At 39.1% G+C, this 12988-nt stretch overlaps 1 protein-coding gene across 7 annotated transcripts in view; it reads left to right on the top strand.

Annotated features, from left to right (window-relative positions):
• Window positions 1-12988, top strand: part of DCLK2 (doublecortin like kinase 2) — a 204130-nt gene that overhangs the window by 128011 nt on the left and 63131 nt on the right. For all 7 annotated transcript variants that reach the window (XR_013167469.1, XM_077139847.1, XM_077139846.1 and 4 more), the window contains exon 3: window positions 10462-10564. Coding sequence is in view for 6 of the 7 variants with exons in the window: in XM_077139847.1 (XP_076995962.1) it covers window positions 10462-10564 (103 nt within the window). In the remaining variant the exon portion in view is untranslated. The remainder of the gene's footprint in view (window positions 1-10461; window positions 10565-12988) is intronic.

Raw genomic sequence — 12988 nt, 5'->3', positions numbered from 1 at the left:
CTTATAGCATCTTTACCCGATTTTGGTATTAGAGTGATGTTAGCTCCATAAAATAACTTAGGTCATGGTCTTTTTTCCTCAGTTTTTTGGAAAAGTTTGTACAGGATTGGTGTTAGGTCTTTTTGGAACATTTGATAAAATTCCTATATGAAGCTGTCTGGCCCTGAGCTTTTCTTTGTGGGAAGATTTTTCATGACTGAATCGGTTTACTTGTAATTGGTTTGTTGAGATCTTCTGGTCCTTCTTGAGTCAGTGTAGCTTGTTTGTGTGTTTCCAGGAATTTATCTGTTTTATCTAAGTTGTCTTATTTGTTGGCATATGGTTGTTCATAGTATCCTCATAGTTATTTTTTTTTATTTCTTCAGGGTCTATGGTAACAACCCCACTCTCATTTCTGATTTTGTTTATTTGCATCCTCTTTCTTTTTTCCTTTGACAGTTTTGCTAGTGGGTCCATTGATTTTGCTGATTTTCTCAAAGAACTAACTTTTAGTTTTATTGGTTCTTTCTATTGTTCTTTTGTTCTCCCATTCATTTAACTGCTTTATTCTTTGTTATTTCTCTTCTTCTATTTGCTTTGGGGTTACTTTGCTGTTTTTCCTCAAGTTTCTCAGGTGGCAGGTAGGTCCTCAAGTTTTGCTCTTACTACTTTGTTAATATAGGCATTTAAGGCAATAATTTCCCTCTCAGCACCCCCTTTGCCGCATCCCATAAGTTCTGATATGTTGTATTCCTGTTTTCATTTGTCTCCAGATTGCTACTGATTTCTCAAGCAATTTCTTCTTTGAGCCACTGATTGTGTTATTTAATCAGCATGTATTTGTGAATGTTCTCGTTCTTTGGTGGTTATTGATTTCCACTTTGTTCTGTTGTGAGCAGATCAAGTGCTTTGAATAATTTCAATGCTTTTACATTTATAAAGACTTGTTTTGTGCTCCAGCATACGATCTATCCAGGAGCATCAGAGAAGAATGTGTGTCCTGGTGTTTTGAGGTGTAGCCACCTATTTATGTCTGTTAGGTCTAATTCATTTATCAAATTTTTAAGTTCTGTGTTTCCTTCCTGATCCTCTGTCTGGTTGTTCTATGTATAGAGGAGAGTGGTGTATAGAAGTCTCCTATTATTATTCTTGAAACATCTATTGTTCCTTTTGGTTTTGCCAATATTTATCTCTTTGTAGTTTGGAGCTTCTTGATTGGAAGCATAAACATTTATGATTGCTATTTCTTCTTGGTGAATTGTCCCTTTAATTAATATATAATGTCCTTCTTTGTCTTTTATGATGTCTTTACATTTAAAGTTTATTTTGTCTGATATTAGTATAGCTACTCCTGCATTCTTTTGGTTAAAGTTTGTGTGGAACATCTTTCTCCATCCTTTCACTTTCAATCTATTTGTATCCTTATGTCTAAGATGAGTCTCTTATAAGCAGCATATAGCTGGATTGTATTTCTTAATCCATTCTGCCAATGTGTGCCTTTTAATTGGTAAGTTTATTCCATTAACATTTAAAGTCATTTCTGAAAGACATTTCTTTTTTGTTGTTGTTGTTTTTTGTTTTTTTGCATGGGCAGAAACTGGGAATTGAATCCAGGTCTCTGGTATGGCAGATGAGAACTCTGCCTGCTGAGCCACCGTGGCCCACCCTCTGTAAAAGTGTTTCTTGAATCCACCATTTTATCCTTTGGATTTTATTTGTTAGATCTAGATACACTTTTCCCTCTTCCTCTTTTTATCCTTTAAGTTACCCTTACTGGTACTCTTCAGTTCTTTACCCTCCTCCAGACATCCCTTCTCCTGTCTTTTTTTTTCTTTTTTCTTTTTTCTAGCTGGCATAACTTCCTTTAGTGTTTCTTGTTGGGCTGGTCTCTTGTTGACAAATTCTCCCAGCATTTGTTTGACTGTGAAAATTTTAATCGCTACCCCAGTTTTGCTGGATACAGAATTCTTGGCTGAAAGTCTTTCTCTTTCAGGATCTTAAGTATTTCATACCACTGCCTTTTTGTCTCCATAGCGCCAGTTGAGTAGTCTGGACTCAGTCTTATATGGTTTCCTGTGTATGTAGTAGATTGTCTTTCTTTTGCCTTTTCCAGGATTTTCTGCTTCTCTTCAACATTTGACAGATTGATTAGTATGTGTCTTGGGGAAGGCCTATTTGGATTTATTCTGTTTGGATTTCATTGGGCTTCTTCGATTTGTGTATTTATATCTTCTACAAGAGTTGGGAGGTTTTCCCCCATTTTATGTTCAACTGATCTTCCTAGCCCTTTACTCTTCTCTTCTTTGGGGACACTGATGGTTCTTATATCTGTACACTTTGGTTTGTCTTTCATTTCACTGAGGTCTAATTCAAATTTTTCCATCTTTTTTGCCATTTGGTCTTTTGCATGTTCAGAATCAGGTGTCGTGTCCTCTAGTTTGCTTATTATTTATTCTGCCTCTTTGTATCTGCCTTGTGTGTTCCTAGTATATATTTGATTTGATCTATAACATCTTTAATCTCTGTGATACCTGCTGTATTTCTGTTAATTCTTACAGTATGCTCCTCTGTGTCTTCTTGATCTCTTTCATCTCATTAGTCTTCTCATTGATTTTATTTAGTAGTTATGTGGACGTCTTTATTAGTTGTTCCAAAGTCTGTCTCCTCTGGTGCTTTAATTTGGTCATTAGGCTGGGCTATATCTGTCTGCATCTTGACAGGGTTAGTGATCTTCTGTTGCCTCTGAGGCGTGTAAATATCTTGATAGGGTTACTTTGGAAGTTGATTTATTTTTTGTAGTCTAAAGCTTTGTATTTGCAGGATAGCTGTGGAGCATGATGCGGGGCATGGGGCGAGGCACAGCAGTGTGGTGACAGGTTGCGGCACAGGTATAGGCACAGGTTGGGGATCCTATTCTGGTGCCTCTGAGCATAGGGTGCCGGGCACGTGGTTATGGAGGTGCTGTGTGGGGACCAGGAGGGTGGGGTGCAGCTCAGCCAGGCCTTGGAGCATAGGAGCAGGGTGTGGCATGGAGAACACAGAGGCCAGGCATGGTGGAAGGTGAATGGGGGTCTGTGCAGATATATGGGGGCTGGTGTACACAGAGGATGTGGGTGGGCGGGTGGAGCATGGGGGTTGTTGGTATCAGTGTGTGGGGTATGGGGCACAGAAGTTGTGACACAGGAAGGTCAGGGGCAGGGTGCAGGGCACAGATATGCACATGAGCACCTGCCAGGTATGGGAACAAGGTGCTTGTGCCAGAGGGTGGGGCAAGGGTGTGTATGTATATGGGGCAAGGGGTTGATTTGCAGGGGTCATGACGTCAGCGCACAATGCCAAGGCACTGGACGGGGAGGACGTGGCTGTGTGCGTGCACTGGTCTGAGGTGAGGGGCCTTGGTGTGCCTGTGCCAAGAGCTCGGGGTTGCGAGAGGGTTGTGTGAATTTATGAAATGGGTGCAGATATGGCCCTGGCATGAAGGTGAGTGCATGCAGCCCAGATGTGAAGGCAGCCGCCTGCAGGGTACAGGGATGGGGAGGTGGGGGTCAGGGGGCTAGGCGTAGGTGTGAGGGTCTCTGGAGGGGTGGAGTGAGACTGTGCACATGCACAGGAGAGGTGGTTCAGGCTGGAGCAGTCCTGTGTGCGTACATGCAGTGGGGGGTGTGGGACAAGGCTGGGTCTGGTTCTGGGGTGATTGGAGTGTGGTGGGGTGTGGCAGGTAAGTGTGTTCAGGTGTGTGGGGTATGGGAGGAGTTGCAGGGTGAGGGCAGTGTGTGTGAGGGATTTGCATTCAAGAAGCACAGCTTCTTGAGAAGCCAAAGGACCAGAAGATGCCAGCCATGTGCCTTGACAGATCTGCCTTCCTTCAGTCAAATTATTTTTCTCTGGATGCCTTAGTTTGGACATCTTTTACGGCCTTAGAGCTGTCGACTTGTAACTTAATAAACTCCCTTTATAAAAGCCGAAAAAAGAAAGAAAGGGAAACTCCAAGTTCAGCTCCCTAATGAATATAGATGTTAAAATTCTCAGTAAAATATTAACAAATCAAATCCAATGAAGAAAAAAAAAAAAAGAAGAAGCACAGCTTTGCTTATTTCCTCATCCCCGTCTCTCCGTCCGTGCACTCCTGACGGCTCCAGGCCTCTGTTTCAGAAGGTGTGTGTTAGGCTGTTCGCAGTAGCTAGACGGTCTTCTCTGGTTCTCTGCATCTCAGTTGTTCAGCTTTTGCAACCAGGGCCTCCCTATGTGGTGTAGAAGACCCTCCCAGGTCACTTACACCCTGGGGTTGCTGTCCCAATCGCCTTCCCGTCTCTTCTCTAGCTGGTTCTCTTGGAGCAGGGATGAACTCGACCTGTCCTATTCCGTCATCTGCCTGGATACCAAAGGTTTTTAACTTTGATGAGGTCTCATTTACTTTTTTCCTTTTGGTGTTTGTACTTGGAGTGTAAAGTCTGAGAAACTGCTACCTAGTACAAGGTCCTGAAAATGCTTCCCCACATTTTCTTCAGGAGTTTTATCGTTCTGGCTATATACTGAGTTCTTTGATCCTTTTTTTTTTTTAATTTTTTTTAGTTTATGATACATAACCACATACAGACACAAACATTCTTACATTCTTGTTATATAATCAGCAACTCACAATATCATCACATAGTTGTGTATTCATCATGATCATTTCTTAGAACATTTGCATCAATTCAGAAAAAAATAAAAAGAAAACAAAAAAAAATCATATATACCATACCCCTTTCCCCTCCCTTTCATTGTTCACTAGCATTTCAATCTACTAAATTTATTTTAACCTTTGATCTGTTTTGAGTTGAGTTTTGTTTATGATATGTGTTTAGTGAGGGCTTTCTAGAGAAACAGAACCAAGAGGAGGATCTGTAAATGTAAGATTTTTAACAGTGTCTCTCACACAACCATCAGGATCCAAAATCCATAGGGCAGGCCATGAGGCTGGCAACTCGGAGATGTTCCTTGATGAAGGCTGAAGAAGAAGAAGTGAAGATTCTCTCTTCTCTCTCAAAAGTCTTCGTCTGACTCAATTGAACCCAGCTGATTGGGATGCTCTGGTTGAAGCAGACACACCCTTAGTTAGATTTGCAGATGTAGTCAGCCACAGATGCAATCAACTGACTGATGATTTAATAAGCCAGCCTTCTGGTTTATCATCCAGTATGGAATATCCTTGCAGTAAAGGTTAAGCCAGTGCTTGGCTGACCATACAACTGGGCACCATCACCTGGCCAAGTTGATACCTTAACCCAACCATTGCAGTTTGAGATAGGGGTCCACTTTCATTCTTTCACAAATGGAGATCCAGTTTTCTCAGCACCATTTGTTGAAGAGACTGTTCTTTCTCAGTTGAGTGGTCTTTGCCCTTTTGTAAAACATCAGCTGGCTATAACATATTATGTGATTACAGACATACCTTGTTTTATTGTGTTTCATGTAATTGTACTTCACAGATACTGCATTATTCACAAATTGAAGTTTTTAGCAACCCTGTGTTGAGCAAGTCTTTTCAGCTCCCTTTTTCCAATACCATATGCTCACTTTGTGTCTTTATGTCACATTTTGGTTAAGGTATGTTTCTTGTTTCTTCAGATATAGTGCTATTGCACACTTAATATACTACAGTATGGTGTGAACATAACTTTTATATGTACTGGGAATCAAAAAAATTTGTGACTGACTTTATTATAAGTGATATTATTTATAGTGTTCTGGAACCAAATCTGCAAATCTCTGAGGTATGCCTGTGCTTTTCTATGAAATGTCCAGAATAGGCAGATCTGTAGAGGTAGAAAGTTGATTAGTAGTTGCCTGTGGCTGGGCGGCAAATGGGGAGATTGGAGGGTAGTAGCTAAAAGGCATAGAATTTCTTTGGGGGGTAATGGATATGTTAGAAAATTGACTGTGGTGATGATTGTGCAAATCTGAATATACTAAAATTTTTTTGAATTGTGTACTTTAAATGGCTGAATTAGATGGTATGTGAGTTATACCTCAAGAAAGATGCTACAAAAAAGAAATCCTTTGGCCATAAATGTGAGAGTTGATTCCTGAGCTCTCTATTTTATTCCATTGTTCTATGTATGTGTTCTCATATCAGTACTGCAATGATTTGAACACTGTGGCTTTATAATAAGTTTTAGGATTGGGAAGTGTGTCCCCTCCAACTTCGTTCTTTTTAAGATAGGTTTGGCTATTCAGGGTCCCTTGCCCTTACATATAAATTTGATGATTGACTTTTCCATTACTGCAAAGAAGGTTGTTGGAATTTTGATTGGAATTGAGTTGAATCCGTAAGTCACTTTTGATAGCACTGACATCTTAACAATATTTAATCTTCCAGTCCATGAATGCGGAATGTCATTCTGCTTATTTAGGTTTTGTTTGATTTATTCTAGCAATGTTGTGCAATTTCCTGTGTACAAGTCCTTTACCTCATGGGTTAGATTTATTCCTAGATACTTGAGTCTTTTAGTTGCTATTGTAAATGGAATATTTTTCTTGATATCTTCTTCCAATTGTTGATTTCTAGTGTATGGAAACCCTACTGATATTTGAGTGTTGATTTTCTACCCTGTCACTTTGCTGAATTCGTTCATTAGGCCTAGGGGCTGTGTTGTAGATTAGAAAATTTAGTTCTCATTTTTTTCGTGGTAAACTCGTTGCAAAAGCAAATGGCATGTACTTAAAAAAATAAATTGGATTAAACTTTAATAGTTTTCTGTTTTATTTGTAAGGAAGAAAAACCAAAAACCAAATTCAGTTCAGTTTTAGAAACATTTATTGAATGACTATGTAAGACACATATCAGTTGGGATTATATGATAGAAACATGAATGAATATAGAACAAAGTTGAATGTGGTGAAAACAGCAAATAGACGAACTAGGGGGTTTCTACGTGAGAGCAGGCAGTCATGGTATTAAGTTTCGTGCAGAAAAGATACAACCTCCATCTAAATTCCTGCATTCACATTTATTACAAGTTTCCTCTAGATCTGTTTTCTTATTTGTAAATGAGGAATAATAATAGTATCAACTTCATAGGGATGTTGTAGGGATTAAATGAGATAATATAGTTCATAAATCAGAGAGAAAATCAAGAGGTTAAGTGATGCTAAAATCAGTAAATTGGTGATAGTGATGGCAGAAGAGATAACTGTGCCACACTCACCCCAGAGACATCATTCCATGTCTGAGAGCTCAGTTTATTTGGAGCAATCTCCTTCCGAGCCACAGTTCATTCAACAAATATGTAATAAGCTCTGCTCCCCTTACCAGAAACTGTGGTGGGTACCAGGGAATGCTGAGTAGGGTATATTCATGCCCACTGGGAAATTATTGCAGATGACTATGAAAGAATAGTCTGAAAGGCTGAGGAATAACATGAAAGGAAGCACATAACAAGAGCCAGCTCTCAAGTGGAAATGACCCAAGTGTCCATCACTTGAAAAATAGATAAGCAAAAATGCTTTTATCTATACAATGGAATGTTATTCAGTTATAAGTATTGACGTTCTGATACGTGCTGCATCATGAACTAATTTTTAAAACACTATGCTAAGTGAAAGGAGCAAGTCACAGAAGAGAAGGACAAGTATTGTATGATTTCATTTTATGAAATGTCCAGAATAGGCAAATCCATAGGGAAAGGAAGGAGAGCATTGGTGCCTGCAGGTGAGGAGAGTCGGGAATGGGAAGGACTGCTAATGGGAGTGGGGTTTCTTTTGGGGATGATGAAAATGTTCTCATCCACATCGGTTGTGGAATGGTTGCACCACTCTGTGAATATGCCAAAAAAAAGAACAAACCATGAGTTGTACACTGGAAATGGTTTAACTGTATGGTATGTGAGTAAAGCTGTTTAAAACAAAAAAGAACCAGCACAGTGCAAGTTGGGAACCCAAAGTGGCTTTGACGGGGCTGAGGACTGAGTGCACAGAAGGAATGATGGGAAACGAGGCTGGAGAGAGGGGAGGCAGTATTGGCCTTGTGTGCTCTGTAAAGGCACATTATCTCATCAACAAAGGAAAACCGCTCAGGGTTTTAAGTGGTGCTTACAAGAACTGTAATGAGTGGAGCAGTGGAAGACTGGAGGCTGGAAAATGAACAGGGTCATGGCAGGCGTCCAGGCAAGAGAGAGGGAGAGTCTGAACCAAGGAGGAGTAATAGAAATACTTGAAAACCATGGAAGAAGTAAAGGGGACTGGAAGTGAGAAGTTGGTGAAGAAGGAATTCTACTGTGCATGAATGGGGATGTTGTATTACCAACTGAGATATTGAAGATAATGAAAGGAGTTGAAGGCAAGATGAAAAATGTGGCTCTTCCCAAAAACCTCAAGTACTGTAGCCTGAGGTGAGTTTCAATGAAGTGTAGAAGCAACACCTTGCTGGATAACTAGAGCAAACAAGTAGTAGCCATCCCTGTTCTGCTTATTGTCTGCACAATAAATTTTTTGGCATTACCAAAAAGAAGTCCATCATTTGGGTCAATGAATTTACTCTGACCTCTTCTTCCCGAGTCCTCAACATGGTATCTAGTTCACTCTTCTTTCTAGAACGCTGCTTTTCAGGTCTATGATTTACTTTTTCCAATAAAAAACTAAATAGTGATCAGAAAGACCTTCAGAATTACTGAGATCACACAATCCTTCCAAGTGCTAGAACAATGGTTTTCCAACTTTCATAATGTTATTAAGAATGGAGTACTTTAAAAAAAAAAAAAAGTACTTGTTCTAGTTTGCTAGCTGCCAGAATGCAATATACTGGAAACGGAATGGCTCTTAAAAAGGGGAATTTAGTAAGTTGGTAGTTTACAGTTCTAAGGCTGAGAAAATGTCCCAAATAATATGTCTATAGAAATGTCCAATCACAGGCATCCAGGGAAAGATATCTTGATTCAAGAAGGCTGATGAAGTTCAGGGTTTGTCTCTCAAGTGAGAAAGCACATGGCGAACACAAACAGAGTTTCTCTCTCATCTGAAAGGCACATGGTGAACACAGTCAGGGTTTCTCTCTCATCTGGAAGGGCACATGGCAAACATGGCGTTATCCGCTAGCTTCTTTCCTGGCTTCCTGTTTCATAAAACTCACTGGGAGGCATTTTCCTTCTTCATCTCCAAAGTGCTGGCTGATAGGCTTCCTGTTTCATGAAGCTCACTGGGAGGCATTTTCCTTTTTCATCTCCAAAGTGCTGGCTGATAGACTCTCTTCTTCATGGTGCTGCAGCATTCTCTGCTCTCTTTGAATCTCCTTCTTTCTCCAAAATGTTTCTTCTTTCATAGGACTCCAGAAATTTATCAAGACCCATCCAAATGGGTGGAGACATGTCATCACCTAATCCAGTTTAACAACTACTCTTGACTATATCACTTCATCCAGGGAGATGATCTGATTACAGTTTCAAACACACGATATTGAATAGGGATTATTCTACCTTTAATGAAATGGGATTTTGATTAAAACATGACTTTTCTAAGGGCCATGCATCCTTTCAGACCAACACAGTACTCTTATCATGCAGTCTATTAAAAAAGATAAATTCGAATTGTTCTAAGTCCAAAGTCCTGGAAAATGGTTCTTCTTGATGCCACTGAAGTGAATGGGTGAAGAATGTGACCCACGCGTGAATCCAGTTTTTGTGGGGCTTGTGGTGGTGGTGATGGTGGGGCTGTTTTGAGAAAAGAACACAAAATTTTGACACAAATTTAGATACAAGACCTTGGAAGGGCTCTGATGATTGAGCCCCATTAGTTCTGTGACACATCTTCCTCTGGCCTCCTCAGAAATGCTGGTGGCGGTGATAGGGTTAAGAGCTAACACACTGAGCTTGTGCATCAAGGCCAGGTCATGTTCAAGTGGTTTTCATGTATTAACTCATTTAGTCCTCAGAACAACTTAAGGCACTGTTTTACAGTTGAGGCACTTGATTTTGAGTCTTCCTCAAGGTCGTGAGTCCCAGTGAGTTTCATGAAACAGAAAGCCTATCAGCCAGCACTTTGGAGATGAAGAAGGAAAATGTCTCCCAGTGAGTTTCATGAAACAGGAAGCCAAATATGTAATAAGCTCTTGATGTGTGATGAGATGCTGAATGAGGAAGAAGGTAAGAATAGAAAACTATCAGCTGGTGAGCCCTAGCTTTGTCACCTGTTAATGGGAAAACCTGGACATGCATCACTTAACCTTGCGTCTCTGTCCTTGACTTCACCTGGAAAATAGGAATATTGTTGCCTGCCATGAATCCCTCAGAATCTGTTGTTCTGAGGTCACGAGAAAATGGTGGAAAATGCTTTGCAGAGGGTAAAGTGCTCAAAGATGTATGATATTCAAGCTTGTCGCTCCAGTGAAAAATAGTATTGTAGGTTAAGCTTGAAAATATATTTCATTTTGTTAACCATTTTTATTTCATTTCTCATGTTTCTAATTTATTCCTTGGATGTGATGTATTTATTTATTTACTTTCCCAGGTTACTTGTCTGCAAGACTTTTTTGGGGATGACGATGTTTTTATTGCATGTGGACCTGAGAAATTCCGTTACGCCCAAGATGACTTTGTCCTGGATCACAGCGGTAAGGCAGGTCATTGACTTTGTCATCGTTGAGATGGAGGCTTGGGATTTGGTTACTTGGTGCTCACTAAGTGGTCTTGCGTATTGAAGACAGGTGGTGTGGGCAGAGTTCTGTATGCGCCAACAAGAATAGATACTAAAATGAAAGCATTTATCTAATTAAAAAGTAAAAAAGGAAAAGAAAAGAAATCTTAAGAAGTTTTGATTTTTAGCAGTTTGTTCTATTTCTCTTTATTGCATTACTTTGCCTGTGGACTAGATTTCCTGCCCTCTTCTGGACTGGTGGCTCGCTGTGCCACTTTAAATGTGTTGAACCTGAAACAGTTAGTTGTCCATTGTCCATGATATCCATGAAGAAATTTGTAAAAAAATAATAACTAAAATGTTATTGGTGATTAATTATCTCAGGTTTCTTTTTATCATATTGTTTTGTCTGCAACTTAAAAAAATGACAATATGCTTTGTATATTCAGAGAAACGTAAAGCTATTATACAAGGATGGTATAAGAATATCCCTTTTTCTTGATTTTAGCCAATATGTAGAGTTTTCTGTTATTTAGCAATAACCTCAATGATTTCAAATGTTGTTCTGAAATGTTGCTTTACCCTGTTGTCATGAATTAATTTAAAGCTATTATAATAAAAATATTATTTTAGCTGTAGTAAAATCAGCTTCATCTTTAAGTGGGATAAAATCATTCAGCTATAACATTTCACAGAGGAGAGGGATCTTAGAGATATAGTTCTACTTTTTAATTTTATAAATAAAGATACTTAACTTTTCAAAAATTAAATTGATGGTAGACCACTTTCAGTGGTGGTGATTCTGACAGTCCAGAATTAGAGAAATATATTACCAAATAAGTACAATGATCTTTAGATGTTTTAAAATTCAAGATGATACATTCTATGGTACCTTACTTCCTTGGGTAATTCTTTCCTGTTACATTATGTTGATTACCCTGTGCTTGGGACTCAATTCTCTATTTTGTTTTTCTGTTTGGCTTCTTTACTGCTTTCAATTTTCTTTGAGGGTTTCTGTATTGTATTCTACTGCACAGGCCCTGCTTTAGGCTACTCATATCATTGGGAAAGTCCATAAAAGATTGTGTATAATGCAATCTACACTATTACTCTCCTCCACTTGTGCAGGTGATTGAGGTTGACTAATATGTGCATCTACATGTCATCTATGTTACACATATTTCTTAATTTTAGCTTCATAAATTTCCTTTGATGTCCATATTGATAATTTTGAAAGTTGAGGCATTGAAATTAATGGTATCTTTTAAGTTATTAAACTAATTAGTTAATGATTATAATAGTAACTAAACATTTATTGAGCACTTACTAGGCCTATATTTTGTGCTTTACATGTGTATTGTAAATTTATCTGAGTGGTTGGATTATTTGTAGTGAGTTTTTTTTGTTATAGAGTTCTTGTTGTCTTTCTATGGCCTCCAATAGTTAGAGGGAGGTGTGAGCAATAGATTTCTTCCCTCGATTTCAAGTTACTTGACCTTCAACAAAATTGGAATAATAAAAGTGGCTATTTCTTTTCTTTTTTTTTTTTTAACTTTTTAGATTCTGAAGTATAACATATATATAAAAAAGCAATAAGTTTCAAAGTACATTGTAACAAGTAGTTATAGAACTGATTTCAGAGTTTGGTATGGGTTACAGTTCTACAATTTTAGGTTTTTCCTTCTAGCTTCTCTGAAGACACTGGAGACTAAAAGAAATAGCAGTATGATGATTCAGCAGTCATACTCATTTGCTAAATCCTGTCTTCTAATTCCTCCTTTGATCTTCTCCTAATCATTACAAGTTTTTGTTCCATGTCCGTCCTAACTTCTTCATATTGGCAGTGGCTGTTGATGAGATGGGATGGGAGGTAGAATTAGCTGATGCTCTTGGAGAGGCTGCCCCATCTGGGTTTCAGGGCTTATTTGACCTGGGAGCTCTCTGGAGGTTATCGGTTTCTGGAAAGTGATCTTAGTATATGAAATTTTTGAGGAATCTCAGATAGAGCCCTAGGTGTTCTTTAGGGTTAACAGGAATGGTTTTGGTTGGGGTTAGACATTAGTAATATCTAGTTGAAATTTGCATAAGAATAGCCTCCAGAATAGCCTCTCACTTGAACCCTCTCAGCCAGTGATGCCTTATTTTGTTACATTTCTTTTCCTTTTTAGTCAGGAAGGCATTGTCCATCCCTCCCACGGTGCCAGGACCAGGCTCATCCCGGGGAGTCATACCACATGTTGCCAGGGAGACTTTCACCTCTGGATGTCATGTCCCATATAAGGGAGAGGGTAATGATTTCCCATGCGGAGTTGGGCTTAGAGAGAGAGAGGCCTAATAGTGACTGTTTCTTAAGTTGTTGTGAGGATTAAATAAACTAATATATGTAAAACACTTAGAAGGG

Source organism: Tamandua tetradactyla, chromosome 22 (assembly GCF_023851605.1).
Source record: "Tamandua tetradactyla isolate mTamTet1 chromosome 22, mTamTet1.pri, whole genome shotgun sequence".
Classification (NCBI taxonomy): Eukaryota; Metazoa; Chordata; class Mammalia; order Pilosa; family Myrmecophagidae; genus Tamandua; species Tamandua tetradactyla.
This window is presented reverse-complemented; position numbering and strand designations above follow the sequence as displayed.